This window comes from Mustela erminea, chromosome 5 (genome assembly GCF_009829155.1).
Source record: "Mustela erminea isolate mMusErm1 chromosome 5, mMusErm1.Pri, whole genome shotgun sequence".
NCBI lineage: Eukaryota > Metazoa > Chordata > Mammalia > Carnivora > Mustelidae > Mustela > Mustela erminea.
The window spans coordinates 126,353,436-126,379,260 of NC_045618.1; the positions used below are offsets into that span (position 1 = coordinate 126,353,436).

A 25,825-nucleotide genomic window follows, 5' to 3' on the forward strand; every position below is an offset into this window, starting at 1 on the left:
CACAGGACATCAGTTCTCCCCAGTGGAAAGTCTGTCATTTTAATTCTGGTTTTCTTTGCCATGATTTCGTCTCAAGTAGAAACAAACTCAACCCATTATTAGCTTTGATACACTGAGGGAAGACTCAGGGCCGGTGTGTCACTGTCATGCTTGTTGATCTCATGTGGTTCTCCTCACTAGAATCCGTTTATAAGGACAGGGGGTGTTGTGTGCACTCTCTAGCACCTGGAAAGCATCTGAAGCAGCACCAAAAAAGTCTGTGTTGAATGATTGTGGTAGAGGGGAATGCTATTGTCTCCCAAAAGGAACGTCTCTTTAGCTCTCTCATAAGTGGCGCTTCAGGTTGGCATTTGATGAATGCTTGGTGCAATTTCCAGACCACCCTGTGCTTCAGTTTCCTTGGTTGTGAAATGGGGCCGTTAATAGGACTTACCTCATGGAGTGTTCCCCATGACCTCATGGGAGCTTTAAGGCGAATTCTGTACGCACTGTACTTAAAGCGAGCACTAGAACAGTGCCTGGCGAGAGTAATGGATATAATTGTTTACTGTTATTTTTATAAGCCTCTTCTAAAGACAAACTGAAAGCTTCAAATAAAATCCCAGACTTCTGTATATATTTAATTAAGCTGCCAGAGATTCAGAGGTAGCCTAACGGTCACTGGAAGCCAAAGTGCAAAACTGATTTTCTGGCATATGTTCCTTATTTTCTTACGGGTTTTTCTTCTCCTCTTCTCACAGTTGTTCAAGAATGTATGTGAACGAGGCCGCTGGTCCGAGAGGCTTATGACGGCCTATAACAGCTATAAAGACGGCGACTATAATGCCGCCGTGATCCAGTACCTCCTGCTGGCCGAACAGGGCTACGAGGTAGCGCAGAGCAATGCAGCCTTCATTCTCGATCAGAGTAAGGCTCACCGCCGCCCCACCTTGGCTCACATCCCATCATCTGTTCATGCTTAAAGCGGAAAGCCACAAAGAAACTTCTTTATTGTTGTAAATAGACATGAATAACATACGTGCTTGAGTCATTTCCCTCAGCTCCCGAAGCCAGCCGAGTTAGTTTTATATGTTAGAGTTGACAATAGAAATCGATTTGCCATTCATCACAGAGTTAACTTCTTCTAGTAAATCCATCTTTCAAAATACAGCACATATAACAATATTGTTTTTCCAGCGATACATAGGTCCTTAGAAGCAGCTCAGTAGTTAGTCTCCTTATTAGTTCTGTGGATACAGCGTGCTGCAGGAAATAATGCATCCTGGATTGAGGCAGTGAGTCCTTTGAACTCCGTATTTTATTCTAATACTGGTTTGATGTCAATACAATGATTTTTTCGTTCAGTCTTTGCCATATCCCAATTCTTATTTAAGTAATGTTTATACCCTGGCTTGTAAATGAAACCTAAAAGTCCAGTGCCTGTCCTTCTTAAGTGCCTGATTTGTATTTATATCGTCTGCCCTGTAGGGGAAGCCACCATTGTGGGGGAGAACGAGACTTACCCCAGAGCTCTGCTGCACTGGAACAGGGCCGCCTCGCAAGGTGAGTGGGCGCTCCGCTCTGGGTAAGAGCATCCCCCGGGACCTTTCTCCATGGTCTCCAATTTGCTTTATCTCCCGCAAAAAACTGAGTAATGTCATTCGCCAACTTGAAGTTAAGCAGACAGACCCAATATGGCTTACCTTGTTTGTATCACGAGTTAGTTATTCTTAAAACGGAAGTTCTAGGGGCGCCTGGGTGGCTCAGTGGGTTAAACCTCTGCCTTCGGCTCAGGTCATGATCCCAGGGTTCTGGGATGGAGCCCCACATCAGGCTCTCTGCTCAGCAGAGGGCCTACTTCCCCCACCCCCGCCTGCCTCTCTGCCTACTTGTGATCTCTGTCAAAATAAAATAAATTAAATAAATAAATAAGTAAACTCTTTAAAAAAAAAATTTTTTAAAAAAAACAGCAAGTTCTAGTGCCCAGGTTCCTAAATTGAACTGTGAGGTCTTTGTACTGGACATTTATATCGTGTTATGGCTTACTCTTTGATTTTTAGTTTGAGGCCAGTGTGCTGCATAAAATGAGAATTGAGTAGAATATATAATAAAATACTGGTCTAAAACCCCAAAAGATTTTAACCTTTCCCCTTTTTTCTGTTTGAATATTTTTTCTGTATACTTCTTTCAACATTGCCTGGTCATCCCTTCTTCAAACCTGAACAGTGGGCCAGGTGAACTACCTTACAGTGTACATGCGTGATAGACAAGAACATGCTCATGTGAAGAGCAGGCTGATGAAACAGGGACTACCGCCCAGCTTGTTTTACCTCTTGTTGACTATTAAAAAGCCTTTTTCTAGTTTAAGTCTTTACTGAATTTATAGCTTGGCTAAAGGATTAGTTGTAAAGTTATGTGCTAAAAATTAAAAGTCTGTTTTATGCAAACATGTTAATAGGAGGAGAAATAACACTTTGTCTATTTAAAACACACTTTATTTATTGGCACTTTTGCATTTAATTTTTGTTTAAGGCTATACCGTGGCTAGAATTAAGCTTGGAGACTACCATTTCTATGGCTTTGGCACTGACGTAGACTACGAGACTGCATTTATTCATTATCGTCTAGCATCGGAGCAGCAACACAGTGCACAAGCTATGTTTAATCTGGGATATATGCATGAGAAAGGACTAGGCATTAAGCAGGTGAGTTGCTTCAAAACAAATGTTTGAATGGTGTGATTGTGATTTGGGGGAATCGTCTGCATTTTTATAGAAAATAGGCTTTCTTTGGAATGTGCTCAGATTTTAGGTTCTAAGTTATGAGACAGTTTTATAATATTTCAGAAGCCCATCTCTCATCATCAAACACACACTGCTATGTTTAGGACAGTGAGCCAAAAACAGACTGATTAAAACAGAAATACAATGCTGCCTCCATCGGTAACTCATTATTTGAGTAACCATCTGCCCGTATTCAACCATGTTCTATTGTTTCTCATTTTGAAACAAGACATTTGCTACTGATTAATGTATTTCTGAGTCTTCTGCCTTTCTAATATAGTCTAACATTCTTTAGAACCATTCTTATGTTCTTGCCTTTATGCTCTTAAGGGGATTTTGAAAAACTGTGTGTTCTCCTACACATTTTTAATTTGGCATTAAAAATTTTCATCAGGGACGCCTGGGTGGCTCAGCTGGTTGAGCAGCTGCCTTCGGCTCAGGTCATGATCCCAGTGTCCTGGGATCGAGTCCCACATCGGGCTCCTTGCTCAGCAGGAAGCCTGCTTCTCCCTCTGTCTCTGCCTCCCATTCTGTCTGCCTGTGCTCGCTCTCTCTCCCTCTCTCTCCCTGACAAATAAAAATAAAATCTTTAAAAAAAAAAAAAATTTTTTTCATCATAAGCTCCAAAGGATCTAAATTTTAGCTATATGAAGCACCAACACTTTTTAAAAAAATGATTGAATTACTCTAAATACCAAAATTTTAATATCTTCATTATTGATTTTTTAATACACAGCAAACTTATTAAATGAAAATGATATCTTTTCCTTTTCTTCCTGAATTTATATTTTACTGATCAGTCGATCATACTTAATCTGAAACAAAGTATGTTGAACTCAAATTTTAAATTTTATTTCCTATGATCATAGGCTTAAGTGTTAAGAAAAATTCACGAGATATTATTAGTCATCGTTGGTTAGTTATCAATACAGTATTGAATAAATCAACATAATACTATAAATTTCACAAAAATTTTAATTTTGTGGTAATTACTGAACTTGTATCTTTTGATGAGATGAATGGAGACTCTTTTAAAAATTAGTTTAAAGATTATTGAGTAGATTTAGCATGAATTTCATTTTTCATTTTTATAAATATATGCCTGGAATCTTGTTCACATAAACAAGTATATACAAATGGGGGGAATCTTATAGCAAAGTCACTTAATTCTTTAAACTGCTTTAGAGTTACATGCTGTCTTCTTCAGGGGGCTTAAATAACGGGATTTCTCACAGTTCTGGGGGCTGAGAAGTTGCAGTGTGGGGTGGCAGCAGATTTGTGCCTGGGGAGGCACTACTTCTTGGGCCAGAGACGGCTATCTTCTGGCTTTGGTCCTTACCTGAGGAGAGAGCGGTAAAGCAGCAGCAATGTAAAGCAGCAGCAAGCGCTTAAAAGACTCTTTGAAGGATGCTAATCCCATTTATGAGAGTTCTGCCCTCATTACCTCATCTAATCCTGATAACGTGCCAGAGACTCACTTCCTAATCCCAACCATCACATAAGGGAATAGAGGTTCCACATAGAAATTTAGGTTGGACACAAACATTTAGTCTGTAACATATGCTGGAAATCAGAGTGATCTGTCATTAAGATTATTTCCAGCGATCTATCACTGACAACTTGGTTAGGTCCCCCTTCAATCTTGTTGAAAGCAAAGAGTTGGAAACGAGAGACTTGCAAAAGATGTACTCATTCCCTGGTCACTGGAACCATTCACTTTCTCAGCTTCTAGGTGGAGTACCAAAAAGTTTTACCAAGATTTATCAAATAACTAATTATATTCCTCCCTCTATCACTTAGAGATACTTGATTGACCTAATATGCTTAAAAGCAAGTTGTTCATTTTCATTTTGCTAATGCACTATTTTTTGATCAAGTGCCTTTTATTTTACCACATTTGAATATTCAATTTTTAAATTGCAGTATGTAAATTTTTATATTTTACATTTATATTAATGTTAGAAACTTAAATATTAGTTTTTATCAAGACTGTGGAACTGCAGGCCGAGTGCATTCAGCTTGAGGAAGAGTCTCCCATGTTACCAAGTTACTGAAGCCTCTCTTAGTTGACAGACCAGTCAGCCAGACCAGACTTTGCTTCTGTCAGCAAGGCTGACTTCGTTTTTTCATTTTTTTAATTCTATTTTCTTGACGTCATTTTAAAAATTCAAATAAAATTAATATGTGCTTGGCGACTAATATAAAGATTGCACATAAGTTATGGTTTTTATGGAATACAGTCCATAATAATTTACCTAAAGCAATCAGACTTAAAGTAATGGAACTCTAACAGTCTGTTTTTGTAATAGATTAGAAGCCAAGAAAATTAATCAATGTGTATTCTCATAATTTAATTTATAATATAATGTATAGCTTATATAAATTCTTGTGAATAAAGACTATGATAATAAGCACAGAATTTCATAGATAAGAATTGGGGGAGGGAACTCTGGGATGCAGCTTTAAAGAATAATTAATCATATATAAAAATCAAAATGATTCCATTAATTTTTGTAAGACATTATGGTCACCTTTTTTTAGAGAAAGAAGCACTCACTCATACTACTAAAAACTATTCAGTCTAGCATCTAGTACAGCTAGAAAAATATTAAGGGTTAAATGAAGATTGGTTACATGGAGTAAATCAGAATGTAATTGATAAGATTTAATTACTAAATCACCCACACAGAAGTCGATGTTACCACATAAAGTTTGGTCCATGATCTTGAAAAATGTGGCAGTCCAAAAAAAAACTTGTTATATTTTTTTTAAAAAATCAAGTTGTACTATTACTGTTAGTAACAGAAGAGAACCTTCTTTTTAACTAATGACACACCCTAGTGACAGTTTAGGGAACAGCTGAATGTAAATGCTTATATTGAACTATGTGGAAAAAGTCCTTTTTAATGTTTAGCCTCTCTTTCCCATGCTTCATGGAATTCTTTCCTTGGAGTTTGGTCTTTGACAATAGTCAGGGCATGGAAAAGGTGAGGTTGTAAAACGAAAATTTCACAGCATCCCACTGTGCAGTTTGGCTTTTATCTGAATGCAGAACACTCCAATCTGGACCAGAATTCATAATGACTTGTTTCACCTTTTACAGAAATATGTCTAAGGCAGGGAAATGCAGAATGGGAATCCCTTAACACTATATATGCAAGCAACCTCTGAAAAATCGTGAGCATGTTACCAGGTTTGAAGATCACCACTCCAAACTGAAACCAGAAACTGATTATACTGACTGAAGTTTTAAGTAAGAAAAATTAACTTGAGACTTACAGGTGACCCCTGGAAATCTTGAGCCTGACCTGTGTTATGCATAGGAAAGCAGCTGTAGACAGCACATCTGCACGGCAAGTAGGACATGAGGCAGGAGGAACATGAGCTAAATCTTAAAATTTTTCAGTTAAATTTTTTGAAATGAAGCAGATAATTAAATATTATCCAGTTACAGATTGGGTTTTTCCTTTAGGTACGGGAAATCTTAAAATGAAAATTTGAAAGGTAAAATAAATGTTCTAAGTATATAAACTGATTTCCAAATATATAAACTAAATAATATTTTTACTTACTTTGACAAGAGATGAATTCTGATTTATTGCCTATATTCTAGGACATTCACCTTGCAAAACGTTTTTATGACATGGCAGCTGAAGCCAGCCCAGATGCACAAGTACCAGTCTTCTTAGCACTCTGCAAATTGGGTGTGGTGTATTTCTTGCAGTACATACGGGAAACAAATGTAAGTGTTCCATGTCTCTCTCTCTTTTTTTAAAGATTTATTTATTTTAGGGCACTGGGTGGCTCAGTGGATTAAAGCCTCTGCCTTCAGGTCAGGTCATGATCCCAGGTTCCTGGGATTGGGTCCCACATCAGGCTCTCTGCTCAGCAGGGAGTCTGCTTTCTCCTCTCTCTCTGCCTGCCTCTGACTACTTATGATCGCTGTCTGTCAAATAAATAAATAAAATCTTTTTTTAGAGAGCGATAGAGAATGCATGAATGGGGGGAGGAACAGAGGGAGAGGGAATCGTCAAGCAGACTCCCTGCTGACTGTGGGGCCTGAGCTGGGTTCCATCCCGAGACCAGAAGATCATGACCTGAGCTGAAATCAAGAGTTGGTCATTTGAGCCATTCAGGCCACCCTCCATGCCTCTTGTAATTAAAATATCAATGACGTAAGCTGCTCACTCCAGAGGTTTGTATCTAAAAAGTTCAGGGAAAGGGGAGGAGTGTCCTGCCAGTGTCTGGTGCCGTCCCTTCTCCCCCGAGGCGAAGTCCAGGATATTGCATCAGGCATGGGGTGACGGCAACCACAGAGCAGTACATTCTCAGGTAGCATTGGACAGTGGCTCTGGGTGCTGAAGCAGTTTTCATTGATGCAGGTTTCTTCTGGTCTAGAGAAAACTGAGACCAACCCTTGGCGATCTGAAAGAGTAGTTAACTAAATTCAGTAAACAGTAAGTCAGACAACTGCCCCGCAGTGACTCAGAGCAGTGCCTTAAAAGAAAAGTTTTAAAAAGGGAAGAAGTAGAACCTGAGAACCTTCCCAGGCTGTTGTACTTCAGGTTCTTCTCCTAGTGTGAAATATGTTTAAAACACCACTAGAACTTTGTTCTGTAAAATTACTTTGAACTACTTAAATAAGCTAATGGTAGAACCCAGATCAGAGGCGGGTTCCCCATTCCTTTCAAAACCACTGACTTCAGGGCGCCTGGGTGGCTCAGTGGGTTAAGCCGCTGCCTTCGGCTCGGGTCATGATCTCAGGGTCCTGGGATCGAGTCCCACATCGGGCTCTTTGCTCAGCGGGGAGCCTGCTTCCCTCTCTCTCTCTGCCTGCCTCTCTGTCTACTTGTGATTTCTCTCTGTCAAATAAATAAATAAAATCTTTAAAAAAAAAAAATAAAAATTAAAAAAAAAAAAAAAAAAAAAACCACTGACTTCAGTTACCTGTATTTCTGGGTAGGTGCTCTAGGATTCTCCTCTTTTACATATGGTTTACCTTGCTCCCTCATAATGGTACAGGATTTAACTCTGAAAGTCCTAAGATGTATGCTGAATCAAGAGCTATTTAACTTCAGTTCATTCCAGACCAGGATAGGAGGATATTTTAACCTTTTGTAAATCTTTCAGGACAGCTTGATAGAGCATCAGTATTCAATTCCAGAATGGGCTTCTCCTCCTGTGACACAGATGTAATTGGAGTCCATGATGCTCCTTCCTTAACCCTATCCTGTGCCGCCAAGGGCCTCCATGCTTGGTGCTCCGGGGCCAGAGGTGTCAGACTCCATCCTCCGGATTGCTTGTACATTTGTCACAGCAAATTCATAACCAGGCGTGCTGTACCCTCCATAGTGGAAACAGTCTTTGTTCCTTTAATTGAAAAGCTAACGGTGGGGCGGCCTGCTTTTTCTCTCAGGTCTATTTCAGACTTTTCTTTCACAGTTTATAGGACTAAGAAACTGCTGATTATAGTCTAGGATTTGGTCATGCCTTATTCAATCTTTGTTGTTTTTTTTAAAATTCAGAAGTATAAAGAAGAGGGTAAAGTGCTCCATAATCCTACCATCCTACACTCCAACTAAAAAGAAGAGGGTAATAAGCAAGATAAGAATGAGAAAGTCAGACAATACAGAAAACACAAAATCTCCTATCACAGGTCCCACCCCAGGAAACGGTTAAGAGTTTCTTATAATCTTTTTCCAGAAAAATTTAGCACCTGCACCTACAAATATATATATGATGGGGACATTTTTAAATAAAACTTCATTTCATCTAAAGGATTATACCCCATGTTTATTTCCTTTGTAGGTAGGTAGCAGTCCAAAAATACCAGTGATGATTTCTCTTAAGTGACACTTCATAGACGTAGAACATAACTTTTAAGTTCAAATTCAGGTGTTAAAGACTTAGTTAAATCCTCTCTAAAAAGTACTAGTCATTCAGCTGTTGAACACTGGGATTCCTACCATGGTCAGTTACATGAGAGAAGATGTGACGTCTCCTGCTGTCAGGAGAACAGGGTGCTCAGCTGGGTGACGGGCGTGTCGGGATACTGATCATTCCCCCCTTGGCTCTCCCTATCCCCAGTATTCCTTGCAAATATTTTCCGTGAAAAATGGTAGGAAACGAATGGGTTGGATTACTGATGGAAAGGAACCCTGTTAGACACTTGTATTACCTACTATTAAAAAATAATAACTCCGTTCCTGAGACAGCATTATTTTTTGTTTCAGTTGAAGACTTTTAAAGCCATTTTTTTTAAACTGCATTGCAAAGTGTTCCTAAAACCAATGATTTTAATAAGTTCTGTATTCATCTCTAATTTGTGTTGTAACTTTTTTCCTAGTTCCTTCTCTGCCATTTTAGTGATCATAATGATTTTTATATTATTCTCATTAAGATTCGAGATATGTTCACCCAGCTTGACATGGACCAGCTTTTGGGACCTGAGTGGGACCTTTACCTCATGACCATCATCGCGTTGCTCTTGGGAACAGTTATAGCGTACAGGCAGAGGCAGCACCAAGACATGCCTCTGCCCAGGCCCCCGGGGCCCCGGCCGGTGCCAGCACAGCAGGAGGGGCCGCCAGAGCAGCAGCCGCCTCAGTAACAGCCGCCATGTCCAGCCATGAGCAGTGACAACCAAGGAAGTTGTTTACCAAGAACACTTGCATTTGATACCGGACTTCGGATCAGCGGTCACCTCCTGGAAGAGGCACAAGGAAGCATTGAATTCCTAAAGCTGCTTAGAATCTGATGCCTTTATTTTCAGGGATAAGTAACTCTCACCTAAACTGAGTTGAATGTTTGTTTCAGTGCCGTTCGGAATAACAGCTCTCAGTGGGCCCCCCATTTTTTTCTGGAAACATATGAGACACTCAATGTCTTCTGTACCCAGCTGTCTTTCTTGGGTCCTTTCGGTCATTCTCTCAATGTGCATAAGTTCTTCTGTCAACCACCTCTAAGGTCTTATGCATCAACACTAAAAACTGATCACTGTAAAAAGGACAAACCAGTTAGTCGCAAGTTTAACTTTAACATGTTTGAAAGTCTGAAAACAGAACTTGGCCTTTTAAGTAAAAAAACAAAAACAAAAACAAAAAAAAAGTCTTCAGATCGTTTCAGAACTGCAATAACTGAGAAACTTTTACCAATCCACATGCAAATATACATACTCAACATATTGGTTATTTTAAAAGGGAAGGCTGGGGAGGTTTCTTATTATTGGTGATTGTCATACTTTCTACCATACTGCTCTCCTTCAGAGACTGAAAGGCATGTTAAAGAGTTTTATGTGAACTTCACTTCTCTGAAATGGAATATATAAAACATTGTGAACTGACTCCTTAAGCTAACATGTGAACTTGCCCCCACTTACTCAGTGTAATTTGCTTGTTTGTTTTGAGTATATAGAGCCTTGATCCAGAAGCCAGAGGATGGACTAAGTGGGAGAAATTAGAAAACCATATGAAAGTACTCTGGGTGGGGTACCAAGAAGATAGACACACTTGCCCGAAAGATGAAGCATTTGTTCCATTTTCCTTTGCATTTCTTACTGCAAAAGAACAGATCTCACCCTCCTGAATTCTCTAGATTTGAAACACGATTGCCAGGATGTGGCCTACAGTGACTACCATTATAAAACTGAAACTCAGAGAATCTAAGATGCATTAACCTCAGTGGTTGAGGAAAGCCAAAGCCTGTTTATACTGTTCAGGTCGATTTTTACTTCTGCAGTTTTCTATTTTAGTAGAAAGTCAGCCACTTCCTTAGCTATCCTATGCACCACCCTCCCACCGGTAACTGTAGGAAAATCAAGGCTATGACACTTGAAAATTGCCTGGTCAAATAGTGTGGAGCACAGCAACAACAACGAAAATCGAGGACCTCACATATCCTCCAAATGAAGAAATTTAAACTTACACCGAATTTGTATTTCTTTTTATTGTCAGATGGTGGTATTCACCAGCCTATGTCTAGTCTGAGACTACATTAGTACCTGAGCAGGCTTTCTCTGCCTCCTGACCTCAGTCTGTTTATAGTAACCTTTCTACTCTTTTTTTCCATAATCCCTCATCTGCCAGAAAACTTGAAGAGTTTACCTGTAGAGTTGTAAGACTTTGGTTTTTGAAGTTGGGGTTGTACTTGGAACTATATTTAATGAGTCTGTAATGAACATGAAGGCTTTCAATGTGAAGTCATACGCTCTTTGTGTGTGTTTAGAGTATTATGAGAAACCTGGTAAGCAAACTTGACTCCCACATAATTGCTTCCAAATTTGAGGAGGTGGCCACAGAACCATGTGTCTAGGAGCATATCCGAGAGGTAGGAGGTTTGACCCTCCAGAGGGTCCTGTTGCTCTGGGCAGCTCTTTAAATAGTAAGACAGGTTTGACCTCTTAGGCTGAGAGAGATTGAGGGCAGTTGGTGCAGTGTGTTGGTGTCTTCACCACTGCCTCTTCCCACCCTTCAAAGATGAGTAGAGTTCACGGGAGCAGCCACGTTTCATTTCAAAGGAACTGTTTTAATGTATTTAAATGTTTGCAAAGCCTCCGAGATGACCGAGCTTCCCTTTCTCCCCCTCCACCGTCCATCCACCTGATTTCTTTAGCCACATTTTTTATCTCTAGCTTTACCTCTCTCCTCGTGCTTTGAAGAGACATTTCCGAAAGCAGCGCGCGCTACCTAATGGAAGGCACGGTCATGTTCTTCATGCAATAACAAACCTCCTGCTAGTTGACCACTACCTGCCCTGTCCTTTTTATACTCTACCTAGCCTCTTCCTGGCTTGTTTCCTTGCCCCCTGGGTCATTTGCTCCGGGAAATTTGAACAGTATGTTCAGAATAACTTCATTCTGTGGCTTTATGACTCCAGTCCTTACAACTGTCTCAAAATACTTTGCTCCCTTTTTCTTCTCTGTTCGTGGGACATAATACCTAGGCAAGTAGGAACTGGGTTTGGTGTTTCTCCTAAAATAATGCTCAATACTTACCTAATCAAATGGCATCCATTTGAATAAAATGACAGTAACTAAAGCTAGTTAATGTCAGTGACATTAAACTAACTCCAGGATTCAGGAGTTTTAATGTTAGAATTTAGAGTTAGCAGATTGAGTGCAGTTTCATTTCTCTGTGGCGGCCTGTCTCCTGACCCATTTAGCCTGTCTTCCTGCCTTTGAAGGTGACTACAGTAGTACTTAGCTTATATTCTCCTCTGCGTTTGGTTTGTGGTTAGTCAACTGTTTCAGAGACTTGAGACCATCCATTTGCTTCTGTTTTATGTTACAAGGGTAGCATTGGTGTTTGGGTTTTTTGTTTTTCTTTCTGTAGTTGAATTTTTGTTTCTGTTTTCAGAGTAAGGCTTATCTTATTTTTGGTTAATATTCAGTGGGACAGAAAAAGTAAATGCCTTTTTTCCCCAATATTCATTATTTTAGCACGTGAATGAGATTAACTTTGGAATCATTTACCTTAATACACTTGAGGTTTTGTTACCCTTGTGCATATAAGGTTAATTTGTGAAAGTTTTACTGCTAAGCTGTTCTAGCTCCATACCATTGGGAAGCTGTAGAAACTTCTACCCTGATCTGACCATGATCTGATGCTTTATTTAATTAAAGAGCTGCTGTTGCCTCCAAGAAACTTAAGTATTTTGCATAGGATTTTTGTTTGTTTGTTTCATTTTCCCCTCCTTTCTTTGCTCCTTCTATTTGTTCTTCAAACCAGCATTTTGGATGTATGCATGCAAGCCTGTGAATGGAGACCACAACCCTTCGTGTGTGGAGCATGTGTATTAGCGTCTAGCTCCATCACAGAACACTTCCTATACAGAGGTTTGGACTAATGTTTCACATGCACATTTCAAAACAAACAGCGTCAGATAAACAGCCCCTTTACCTGCCAAGAAAAGCAATGCAGGCTACTTTTGCCCCGATGACAGCTAGTATTTGTTCTGGAAGTGAATTTAATATGTATTGCACAATATTATGACTAGAAGAATGCAAGAAATAAAGCAAAAGAAACTTCTGTTTTCATGAAAATCTTTTTCCTCAGTCATTGCTCTCCAGTATAAAAGAAGATAGAAAGTTTCTGAACACCGTATTGTCTGAGCCACTACCTGATTTTTGAATGTGTAGTAGTCCTTGAAGCTAAAATTCTCCTTTCGCTTGGTATTTCAAGAAGATCTAAAATATCCCAAGTAAAAATGATTTGTGTTTTCAAATGACTGTTTGCAAAAGCAAAAGTCCCAATTCTGTGTGCATGAGAAGGATATCCTGGCCATGTGCAGGAAGTCATCTCACATGCACGGTTTTTCCTGTCTGGAATGACAACAAGGTGACACTAGTCTCTGATTAAAAAAAAGAAATCATAATGTCGATATGATCAAGGTATAACCACTATCAATATTTAGGAGAAGTTTAAAAAGACCATAAGCTGGCATTGGAAGGAACACCATGGTAGACTTTTTTGTAAATTTTTTTTGTATTTAATTAAATACGGTATAAAGGCTGGTGAAGTGTAATATAATTGTGTAAACAAATCCTGTTAATAGAGAGATGTACAGATTCGTTTTGTACTGTATCTTGAAACTTGTGAAATAAAGAATCCACCTCTGGTTATCCTGTATGCCATAATGTGCCATGACCAAGCACCCTTCCAGTCAGACTCTTTTTTTAAATCCGAGTGACTCCATTTTTGATGAACCTTTCCGAAATTTTAGAAGCTTCTGGGAACATTCATTTGGGGCAGATTGAATCCATCTTTCATTTACTTTTCACTCTCCAAATTGATTTTTGTAAGTTGAATTTTGCCCTGGGGACAACATGAATTTGCTAAAAAATGCTACTTCTTTTCAACATTATAAAATCCCCACAATGTCTAGTTACCATATGTCATTATACAAAGTTATTGGCTATATTCCCTATGCTGTACATTATATCCTCGTGACTTACTTATTTTATCACTGGAAGTTTGTACCTCTTAATTCTCTTACCTGTTTGACTGTATTGCCACTTTTTAAGTAATCTCGACACGCACATGGGTCTCAAACTCATGACCCTGCGATCAAGAGTCATGCTCTACTGGCAAAGCCAATCAGATGTCCCTCTATTACCACTTCTTAAATCTCTGAGGTCTTTGACTTGAATTAGCCTGTGATATATAGTGAAATGTATCTAAAGTGTGCTTTATTCATTGCCTCATCCCAAAAAGTTCTTAAGAGAGGGCTTAAAGAGCCACACACAATGATAAAGTTTACATGGGTTAAGTAAGACGACCTAGGTAAAGGGGAAGTGAAAAACAACATTAAACCAAGAGTGAGTTTGGCGCACAAAATGCATGTTAGAAATGGGCTACAAATCTGGCCCAACTTCCTAGCATCCAACTCAAAAAGTAAATTGAGCTAAAATGTTCCAGCTTTGAAGCATCAGATCCTTGGATAAAATGTCTGGATGATGCAAATTGAGGCAAGTGAGAAACTGGATCTCAAATTTTGCTTCTGGGAGTACAATCAGCCACCCCACTTGACCTTGACTGACCTTGGTTGTAATTAATGTGGGGAAATTGGACATCAGAGCTGCAACTGTTTGACCATTCAGCTTGGGGTTGATATGATGCCCATTTATCACTTACCCTCTTTCGGAGAAGTCATTAAAAGGAGTCCTCGGTCTGCAACCGGTTGAGAAACAGCCTCTCTCCTATAACTTCTTTATGATAATAATTTTGATTAGTTATACTAACCCGGACATTGCTAATACTATGGAATACACAGTAATACTATGTAGCATTCATATATGTGAATACATGCAAGGAAATAATTGGAAGTAATTCTGTACTAGAAACAAATTTAACAATTTAAAACAATTTAACAATTTGAAACAAAAACCTTTTTTTAGGCAAGGAAAAATGAGCTTTAGAATCTGCCAGTTCAAAAGAAGGTGCTGTTGTGTTATGGGTCTTACATATTTCTTCCCATGTCATGTCTGCCACCACTTAGAAAGTCATCAGCTTACTCTTATGACTGGATCTTGAAAATTCTACCAACTTTGTTAGTATTACATTTTGAGCCAGACTCTTGATTTTCCTAGTGCCCAAATATTTTTGGTCTGAATTAATTTCTTTTAAACATGACCTAGTGTTAATGCTGAATTGTGTATTAAACTCTTAAAACTCCACAATTTTTTTTCTTGTAGAATGTGGTCAGCTAGTTGACTTCAGAACATTCATACAATTATATTCTGTTGCTGCTCAGTGCAGTTTCCCTTTGATTTCTCCCTACCTCCCAATAGAAATAGCCTGTCAGGATTGAAAAGAATATCTCATAAGTCTTGTAAGTGCTAGGTGTGAGTTTCAAGTATCCTAAAGAGGAATTGAACTTGGAACATAAAGATGTCATTTATGTTTTGCATGATTGAAAATTTAAATATGAACAACAGAAACCTCAATTTTTGGAAACAGATTTATTTCAAGATCTGCAAGCACAGCTGTAGGTTTCAGAGTTGGCACATCTGGGCTTCTCCACTCATTCCCCAGGCCTTTTGGGTTTTTGTTTCTTTTTTCTTAGAAAAATTTCATTAATTGAATTTTCTTTTTGTTCTAAATGAAATCTTTTACAACAAACAGAAATTAATCCTGATTGTGCAAGAGAGGAGGGCGGAGGAGGTAGAAGAATCACCCAGCTGGTCTTATTACCCTTATGTCCTAGTAAAGAATTTACTGGAATTCAACCAACACAAATATATTATTTTCTTTTCCATACTATTTGGACAGTGTTCTCTGGCTAGTGACATCTTATACAATGCGCAGGAATTCGCTGCCAGAACACGGAGATGAAAACAGTGGAAGGTTTCCCTACGGTCCCTATTTTGACTCTAAATTTTTAAAAAGTGCTGTAAGTGGGACTGTCCACACTGGAGCTGTGAACGGCAGTCTCTATGAATTCAAAGTCAAGAAAAAAAGCAATTGAAGAAGGATTAAGTTTATTTTGTGGGTTTCTGCATTTTCTCGCTCACTTGAAACCTAAAAGCAATTAAACTACGTAACTACTTAACTGAAACTTTGTGTCCTCGGGTTGGCTAAACCAAAGAAGGATCTATTAGGTCTCACCAGACACAGTAAAAGAACTTAGAAACAAGGCATTTATGCCTGAAAGCACTGAAATAGAAAGCCCCAAGAAACAGGATGAAACCCCAACCATAACTAAAGAAAAATTAAATTGCATCCCAGCAGACTTATCACTACAAATAAAAGGGGCTTTTTACTGATGAGTCATTGTTCCGGTATAAGAGTCATGATGACAAGTGGGACAGATGCGTAAAGGAAGGGTTCCCACACCATCTGCCTGGCCTGAAGATGGTTCTTGCCTTCCCATTGTCTCTCCAAAGGTGCGCCATCCCTTCGTAGAAGAAATTAGGGATCAGTCCTGACCACACCAAATGGCCCTGCAGTGCAGAGGAAGAGGGTAAGGACTCCGTCACCTCCACCATCAGGAGGGGAGAGGAGTTCTGCCCTGGGCTCTTGTCCCCGCAGCAGGTGGGTGGCATATGCAAATACACTTTACATATACACTGTGAGACCCGTTCCAAGGGATTGTCATTAAGGTTCTGTGCAGCCATTGGAGGTCACGAATGCCAAAAGCAATGGAATTGAGTTATTTTTCCACTGACACCCAGTTCTTACAGTACTTCGTGGTAGAAATGACATATTCTATTGACCAAAAGTGCTTAGCTCCAAAGAATTTACAGGCAGAGTTATTTTATGTTAAAAAAAAAAAAACTCAGTCTTAAAGCTTATAACACAGGGTTTCACTTGCTTTAGAAGTTATCTAAATACACATCCTGCTATTAATGATGGGGAAAGAGGGTGACATGGCGAATCAGACACGGGGCTCATCCTTGGGGACTTCGTTTAAAAATGGCCCTCAAGAGCTCACAACCAAAGCTGATTTCAATTTTTAAGAGCTTCTAATGTAACTGTAGATGCTTCTACCTGATTTGTCTACAGGTTTTGCACGAGACCTCCCACATCCGCTTTCCTGAAACAGCTGAGCTGGAGAAAAAGATGAGTGACTCCAGTAGGGAGTGTGTGCCTGCGCGGTGTTCGCCCCTGGCTTTGTTGGATTCCTTGCCCATCCCCACATTAAGACTGGCTCACCTGTTGTGCCTCCCCCTGTGTTTCCCTTTACAGCACTTCTTAATCATTGATGACTCACAGCAGTTGTTTCGGTCTTAGTCTCTCTGTTGGTAAATCCACGTTAGACAGACACCATCTCCGTCGGACTCACCCAGAGCTTGGCATGATGCCTGACACACAAGTCAATTCGGTTAGTGTTTGAATTTGTGGGTGGACTTACCCCAAGTCCCTTCTGCTGTTGTTTGGTATTCTATGGCTCTCAGAGTGGATCATTTAAAATCTGAATCTTTTCCCTGGAAAATTGAAGCTGTGTAGTTACCACAAGATCCACGAGAGGGCACCAAAGGGCTACACCTGAGGAAGAGGGCAGAAGAGGAAAAATGAGGCCTTTTCTGGGGATAGGGGAAATCTGAAGGTCCTGTCCTCCCTGGCTTCCCCCAACAAAATCCTTATAACTGCTAGCAGCCCCGCAGGACCTGAATGACCACACCGGACCAGCACTGTGAGCTGTGAAACGTTCCTAGAGCTTTTTTGCTTATCTCACTGACACAAGGCTAGAGTCCCCTAAAAATATTTTAGCCACTGTGGCAGGTTCGATGGTGGCTCCAAGAAGACATTTATTTTTTTTTAAGCTTGTATTTATTTATTTGACAGAGAGAGATCACAAGTAGGCAGAGAGGCAGGCAGAGAGGGGCAGGGGGAGCAGGCTCCCTGCTGAGCAGAGAGCCTGATGTGGGGCTCGATTCCAGGACCCCAGGACCATGACCTGAGCCAAAGGCAGAGGCTTTAACCCACTGAGCCACACAGGCACCCCTCCCAGAAGACATTTTCATGTCTTAATCCTGGCAACTGTGAATGTGACCTCTTTCTAGAAAAGATTAAGAATCTCCACATGATATATTCTAGGTCATCTGGGCAGGCCCTAAATCCCATGACAGGTTGTCCTTCTGAGAGAAAGACAGGAGACTTGGCATTGATAGAAAAGGAGAAGACAGAGAAAAGAGTCCATGTGAAGATGGACAGAGATTGGAGTGACACAGACACAAGCCAGCACGTACCCAGAGTCACCAGAAGCTAGAAGAGGTCAAGGAACAATTCCCTCCTAGGGCCTGGGGGAAGCCCTCCCATGCTGACACCTTGATTTTGGACCTCCAGGCTCCAGAACTGTCAAACAATAAACTTCGGCTGTTTTAAGCCACCGTGTTTGTCGTTACAACAGTCTGTTGTTCCAAAGAAACAAATACAGTCACCTCACACCATGTATTCTCAATAGGGGAGACTTGGTCCCCAAAGGGGGGAAATTTCTGTTGTTGTGGGGGGAGGGAGTATGTAAAAAGTCTTCGATATTACAATGGGCTGTCACCCTCCAGAGGACCCCAGCACAGACACAGATACACAGTGGATGTGTAGCATTAAGATTTTATTCATGGGGAGCTGGGGAAAATCTTCCAATCCTACCATTTAGCATCTCCGTGTGATCTCTGCTGCCTTCCCCTTCGATCTCCCCTGTAGACTAGACTCATCTTCCTCAAACAGTTTGCAAGAGACACACATTTGCTCTGCTCAAGAGCTCTCCGTAGCTCACCACGATAGGCTAAAGCCCTCCCTGAGCTTGCTGCCAAAATCCCAATGACCTGGCCCTTCTTACTCCACGGTCTCCTCTCTAACCAAACCTGGGTTCTCACAGATCCTGTCGCCCCCGAGGGAAAAAGATCATCACACGGACTCTGATTTCTTTGGCTCCGGGCACCACCCTCTGTGTGCGAACGTTGCTCCATCTCAAACTCCTTCCATTTAGTTGCTGAGAGTCTCCGAGCAGACTCAGACGCGGTCTTGGGACCTCCTGTTAACTCGCGTAGTGTCTCCTGTCTTCTCCGGTGGGTGATATTCCTCTGGGATGATGTGGGACCCTGCCCCAAAGTGCACAGAGTTACTCCCCACGGGAGAATGTGTCCCTCAGCCCCATTCCATTCATTGGCTCCAAATCAGCAACACGGTGGGCTCCTGCCCTGAAGAGACACATTCGTGAAGCAGTTCCTTCAGTGTTGTAGCTGCCCCTCAGGCTCTCACAGGAAGCTGGCACCCAGGGACAGACTAAGGTCCAGACCCCAGGCTACACTTAAATGTGTTCCCTCATCCATCTCTAGTCCATTGTCCCACCTTGATGCTTTGACTGCTCTCAGTGAGCTCTTCCCTCTGAAGATGCTGAGACAAAGCTGGATGCTCCTCAAATACAGCTTGGATCGTCAAATGAAGGCACCCTTGCCTCTCGTACAGGGCCCTCGAGACGCGCTGAACGTGTCCCTTCACCCCCAACCGCACTCCTCTGCCCACCCTCCCACTTCACTGTTTATCATCTGGGCCTCGACTTGGCATCATCGATGCAGTCTCTTTGCTCCCTTGTGCTCTTTTGTTTTTTAAAACACTGAGGTAGGAGCGCCTGGGTGGCTCAGTGGGTTAAAGCCTCTGCCTTCCGCTCGGGTCATGATCTCAGGGTCCTGGGATCGAGTCCCACATGGGGCTCTCTGCTCGGCAGGGAGCCTGCTTCCCCCTCTCTCTCTGCCTGTCTCTCTGCCTACTTGTGATCTCCGTCTGTCAAATAAATAAATAAAATCTTTTTGAAAAAATAAAACACTGAAGTAGAAGACAGAGGTTGTCTGACGACAGCCCCATGTGCCGTCCCGTCTGCCCTGCTGTTGGACACGAGGACATGGGAGGCAAAGACGCGCTCCCAGGGGTCCATCCGCAGGCACGCTGCCTCCCGAGGCCTCCTCGCCCTCCGTCTTCCCGTCTTCTTCCTTCCACACCCACAAGAAGCTGAGAAACAGACCGAAGCAGCCCTCGTTGTGGGTGTGAAGCAATTTCAATCGAGAATAGAACTGGAAGAAACAACATGGAAAATCTCACGCATGTGCCCTCAGGAAGACCAGACGTAAGGACTAAGAGACAAATGTCCCAGAAGTGTCTGATTTACGGAAAAGTGATAATGTTGGAATTTTCTTGGTTGAGAAGTTGACCCGATTTTGCCTCCTATCAACCCTGGGAAGTTTTACCAGAGGCATGAGCGGGAGATGACTAGGTTGGGTTGGTCCCACAAAGGGGGCTGACTTAAGCTTTGTTTGTGTGACTGACTAGTTTTGTCTGCTCAGGAAGCTTTCAAAGCTGGTCTTTTTTTTTTTTTTTTTTTTAATGGTCTTTAACTGATATCCCCCCTCTTTCCATTCCTTGCCCACACACAGAGCTACCCCAAACCCTCTGCAGACTCAGCTGCAGCTTGCTACAGTTCACTTGTCCTGATTTCCAATTCCTCTGCTATCCGCAAATGAACTCATCTATTTAAGCTTACCTCAGTTTACCTCTTTGTGCACAGGAAGTGTCTCTCACTACAGTTAACTCAGAATGGTCAGGGAGAATGTCTGCCATATAAGGTGATCTCATTTTCCCAGTAAGACTCTCCAGGGCCGGGGTGCCTGGGTGGCTCAGTGGGTTAAAGCCTCTGCCTTCGGCTCAGGTCATGATCTCAGGGTCCTGGGATCGAGCCCCACATCGGGCTCTCTGCTTTGCGGAGAGCCTGCTTCCTCCTCTCTCTCTACCTGCCTCTCTGCCTACTCGTGATCTCTCTCTCTGTCAAATAAATAAATGAAATCTTTAAAAAAAAAAAAAATCTCCAGACCCTCTCACTGTGGTTAGCTTGCATTTCTTTTGCGTGCAGATGACCATCTCGAACACCAGGAGTCACGCGATTCTTTCCCTGTGGACCTTTCATCGGGTCCCTTGCTCACCTTTCCAGTTGGGATTGTTGAACCTTATTGATTTTTTATGAGTGTTCTATGTATGAAAGAAATTAGCCTCTTGCTGTAAAATGAATCACAGTCTATTCCCACTTTGAAACTTGTCGACTGTGGCTGTGGTGGTTTTGGTCATCACACTTTTGGTTGTGGAGTCAAATGTATCGACCTTTTCCTTTACGGCTTCGGGGGCTTGAGTGATTATGAGAAAACTTCTTTTTCTTTTTAAATGTATGTTTCCAACAAACAGAGAAAGGCTGTCTTCGAAAATACGAACACTGATTGGGACTCGACCGAGCGCCCTGGGGTCCCCAGATAGGTTAATGATGGACACAGAACAAACTAACAGTCTTTAAATGTTTGTTCACGTTCATTTAGGGACCAGGGTGGAAAGTCGAGAGGGCAAAGGCGGGAAACAGCTGGGAAGCCCCCACCGCCGTGAGGTGTCCAGTTCACCCTGAATGTGCATAATTCATGCAGGAAAGGTGCTCTAGTCAAAGGGCCTTCTTCCCTGGAAGGCAGCTGGCGGCCACCAGGACTCCCAGAGCAGGTGCCGTGGGTGGCTGAGGGGTCCTGCCCCTCCCTCCAGACACTCCCTGATGCAGCCCCAGGGTGCGCCTCCCTGTGAGGAATTCTTGGAAACACAGTGTTCTTCATCTGGTTGCGTTTCATGGGTGGGTTTTGGCATTCTGGTGACATTTTCTTGCCCCTTGTGACTTGAGGGATCCCACTGGCCAACCCTCCATCCTGGCTCTGCTCCTGACGAACAAAAAGAATAGACGCAGGTCAGAAGCAGGAAGCGATGCAGCCCCAGGAAGGCCGGGCAAGGGTTGGCAATCGTTTGTGAGGAGGAAAACAAGTCTGACAGACTGAGAAAGGAAACAGCCGGGTGTGGTGAGGGAAATGGCTCCCTCATCTCTGCGTGTACCTCAGAAAGGGGATCCAAGAGAAACAAGGAGGCTCGCCTGTGTGTGAGCCCCATATGTCTTCAGGGCATAAATGCTCTCCCGTGTTAACCAGCCCTGAACTGGAGAAGGACCCACAATGGTTTGGTTTTGTTTTGTTTCTTTTTCTTTTTTTTTTTTTCAATTTCAGCTTTGTTGACATGTAATTGCCATATAAAATTCTAAGATACATCAAGTGTACACGGTGGTGGTTTGATATTCATATTTGTTGGGAATGGATCCCCCCACCTAGTTAATTAATACATTCATCACCTCACAAATGGATCGATCTTTCTCTCTCTTTTGTGCAAGAGAACATTTAAGTTCTACTCTCTTAGCAAATTCCTTAGCCCTTCTTGCCTCTTTTCCTCAAAGAACGTCAAAGGGAGGTTAAGAGTTATCCTAAACTGGGGTGCCTGGGTCTGCCTTTGGCTCAGGTCATGATCTCAGGGTCCTGGGATCAAGCCCCGCATCGGGCTCTCTGTTCAGCAGGGAGCCTGCTTCCCTTCCTCTCTCTCTGCCTGTCTCTCTGCCTACTTGTGATCTCTGCCTGTCAAATAAATAAATAAAATCTTAAAAAAAAAAAAAAAAAACAGAGTTATCCTAAACTGTTACTGGTGCTGAATGAGTAAATCAGCAGGGAAGAATAAATGTTGTTGAGTAACAACATTTGTGAGAGAAACTATGTTAATATTTCGAATATTTGAATAAGTCAAGAAAAAGGCAAGATTGTCACGGGAAAGCTGTGTTCATTCATTCGTCCCATGTCTTAGGCGACACACGGATGGTAGAGCCAAAGGGAGACTCCCCGGGGTCCTCGTGCTCTGAGTAGGATGTGCCTGGTCCAGATGCCAGCAGCCTCAAGACTAAAGTCAGACCGTTACCCTCGTCCTCCTGCCGCTGGCATCCCAAATTTGCTCTGACATCAATGTGCTCAGTTCCAGAAGATGTGCTGTGCAAGGTCTAAGCCAGTCGAGGTAATCCTGTGTCCGGCTGACAGCAGGGACTGGATGAAGACAGTGTTAGTGTTTCTCCCTTTGTTTCACTGGTATCCTAAGGAACCATTGTAGATTTGTTCTCCCCCCCCCATCACCTGCCTCCGCCCACATAAAATTTTAATACCACACATATACTGAATAGGTGTTTATGTATGCTATGCATATCTGTGCTTTATGAATACAGGAAGATTTTTTTGCTCCTGTCAAGAACACACTAGCACCCCTTTAGGGGTGATATGGTCCCGGTTGAATATGTGTGATGTAAGGGATTGCACCCCTGAAGACAAGAAATCATTTAAATGACCATCAGTAAGAACTGGTTGGTCAAATTATGCCACACCCAAGGAATAAGATACTATGGAGCCACAAAAAAATTAGGAGCCCTTCTGCATATTAATGTCAAGATTTCCAGAATATATTAAGTGAGAAATGCAAGGAGCAGAATGTTTACAAAATGGGGCTATTCTTGTAAAAACGGAGAGGAAGAATGCATAGGTATGCCTCAGTTACCACAGAAAAAAATACATGTGGTGCTGGTGACATTGGTGTGCTTAGGGGAAGAAAACTGAGTGTTGACAGGACAGAGATGGGAGATAAACTTTGGACTGTATACCCCTAACCATGTGATTATGTTGCCTATACAAGCATTCCATTAAAAGCAAAACAAACAAACAAAAAACAAAACAGGGGCGCCTGGATGGTTTCGTTGGTGAAGCGTCAGGCTCTTGCTTTCTGCTTGGATTATGATCTCATGGGTCCTGGGATGAATGCCCTGGGCAGGGACTCTGCCTGAGATTCTCTCCTCTGCCCCTCCCCCAACTCATGCTCCCAGGCACATGCACACACACTCTCCCTCCCACTCTCAAATAAATAAATAAACCTTTTTTAAAAAAAGCAAAGAATCTGGGGTGCCTGGGTGGCTCAGTGGGTTGAGCCTCTGCCTTCGGCTTGGGTCATGATCTCAGGGTCCTGGGATCGAGCCCCACTTGGGGCTCTCTGCTCAGTGGGAAGTCTGTTTCCCCCCATCTCTCTGCCTGCCTCTCTGCCTACTTGTGATCTCTGTCTGTCAAATAAATAAAGAAATATCTTAGTAAATAAACAAATAGCAAAAAATCTGAATGTAACAGCAGTTACACTTTTGGTACATCTTCTTTAAACAGTGCTAGCGAAGCTAGTAGTGTTCCCCCTTTACACCACCAATCGAGGGACCATGGCAGTAGCGGGGTTTAAGGACCTGCTAGAACCGCAGGTGACTTTTGTCTCCAGGTTCTGCGTCTACAACACAGGAGTCAGATTTTATCCCCATGGGATTTCCCCTAACACCTCCCCAGCTGGAAGAAAACCCTGGGAGTAGCTGGAAAATGGAGCTTCCTGGACTTCCCAATTTCATCTCTCTGCTCAGGCACGCAGGTAACTACTGCATGGCCAGATGTGAATTTCCCTGTGGTTTTACACGATGACTTTTCACACATGCCACACTAACTTGGTCAAAAAGACCCTGCCTGATTTGGGGAATACTCTGCAGCTAAAATTTCCCCCAACATTCTTGCCTTCAATGACTCATTTCCTAGGCATGGAATAGCATAAACCAGTGAGTGCTCAGTGTCTGGATCCTTCCTCCTTCTGCCATTAAGGTTGCCACCCAATTGGATGAAGCCTCAGTAAGCGCTTGTCTAAATTTAGCCAGCAGGTTGCCATCAACAGGTATTAAGGCAGTGTGAAGCATGGATTCATGCACTCAGCGGTGATTCCACTCTTGATAACACCTATCGCTGGGTCCAAAAGCCACTGCTTGGGCATTTTGTTGATAATTAACTTGTATAAAGTCATGACCGAAATCCTAAAAACCATGGAGGTCACTGACATTCTTTTCATAGGCTGTGGAATCATTGTGAATATGGTAGCATGTCTACAGTCAACATCATTGTGTTGGTATTTTTGTCATATCACTTTGAATTTGTCAAATTTGATTTTTTAAAGATTTCTAAAAATTTTTTTAGAGAGAGAAGGCTTGAGGTGGAGGGTGGAGGCAGAAGGAGAGGGAGAGAGAGAAGCTCCAGCAGACTCAAGATTGGAGGAACCCAATCTGAGGCTTGATCCCCTGACCCTGAGATCACGACCTGAGCTGAAATCAAGAGTCAAACAGTTAACCAACTGAGCCACCCAGGTGCCCCAATATTTGATTTTTTAGTGCTTGCAAATACGGTGTTCAAAAATAACTCAGTGCTGCCACCTTAGCTTTGGTGGAAGGACCCAGATCTTTCTCTAGTCAGTGTAGCCTGGCTAAGAGTGGGGACACAGTGTGAGGAACTGTGGGTGACAGTCAGTATGTGGCCCCTCCTGTTGAGGTGTTGGGGTCAGGGAAGGGCTGTGGTGGCTCAGAACCGTGGGACTGGTAGGGAGGGAGAGGTCATAAGGAATAAGGACCCGTAGGTTTAGTGGGGCAGCTGACCTCATCTGGTCTCTCTGAGTGACAGAGGACCACATTCTTCATGTCAGGCTGCTGCAGTCATGGTTGATGACTAAAGGGGGTGCAGTGTGGTTCCAGCACAGGAGCCTGAACTTCTAGTCTTCCAGCTTCAATAAGCACCAGTCTGAAGACAACCCACTTTCTTCACAAAAGGTTTCTCTTTGTCCTCACCCAGCAGCTCTTGCTGGGTCCAAAACCCTTGGGGATTACCAAATTTATATATATATATATCTATATATATATATATATATATAGATATATATATATATAGTATATACTATATATATATAGTATGACATTTTTTAAAAAGACAATTCTTATCAATTTAGTTTTTAGTCGTCATTTTGACCTCTGGAGGAAAATAGCTAGTTGTACATTTGACAGCTAGAAGCCTCCCGTTCCTTTGATGCTTATGAGAACTTGTTCAAATTCCCAAATGGAAGCAGAATTAAATAGGAAATATAATATAGTATATTTTAGACTTATTCTGGAAATAATGGAAAAGGAATTTATCATTAGGCTGGGTGGGGGAAGGGAGGTCTCAGAATCATACTAGAAAAAGCTGAAGCATTAGAGATCCTGAAGGTCTAGCTAATTGAAATTGTTAGTCCCGCTGTTAAAGATGAAGCAAAGTACTTGATTGGCAGCCTCACTGGGGCTGTATGGTTTGAGGGGAAAAGAAAAGGATTCAAAGCAGGAAAAATCAATAGATTCCATTACAAACACCATATTTA

At 42.0% G+C, this 25,825-nt stretch overlaps 1 protein-coding gene across 1 annotated transcript in view; it reads left to right on the forward strand.

The window, feature by feature from the left end:
• The window catches only part of SEL1L (SEL1L adaptor subunit of ERAD E3 ubiquitin ligase), a 54,656-nt gene extending 41,269 nt beyond the window's left edge, over nt 1–13,387 (forward strand). Inside the window, exons 17-21 of the mRNA XM_032344778.1 lie at nt 741–906; nt 1,468–1,542; nt 2,512–2,684; nt 6,376–6,504; nt 9,163–13,387. Coding sequence (XP_032200669.1) covers nt 741–906; nt 1,468–1,542; nt 2,512–2,684; nt 6,376–6,504; nt 9,163–9,372 — 753 coding nt within the window. The 3' untranslated portion in view covers nt 9,373–13,387. The remainder of the gene's footprint in view (nt 1–740; nt 907–1,467; nt 1,543–2,511; nt 2,685–6,375; nt 6,505–9,162) is intronic.
• Nucleotides 13,388–25,825: the final 12,438 nt, after the last annotated feature.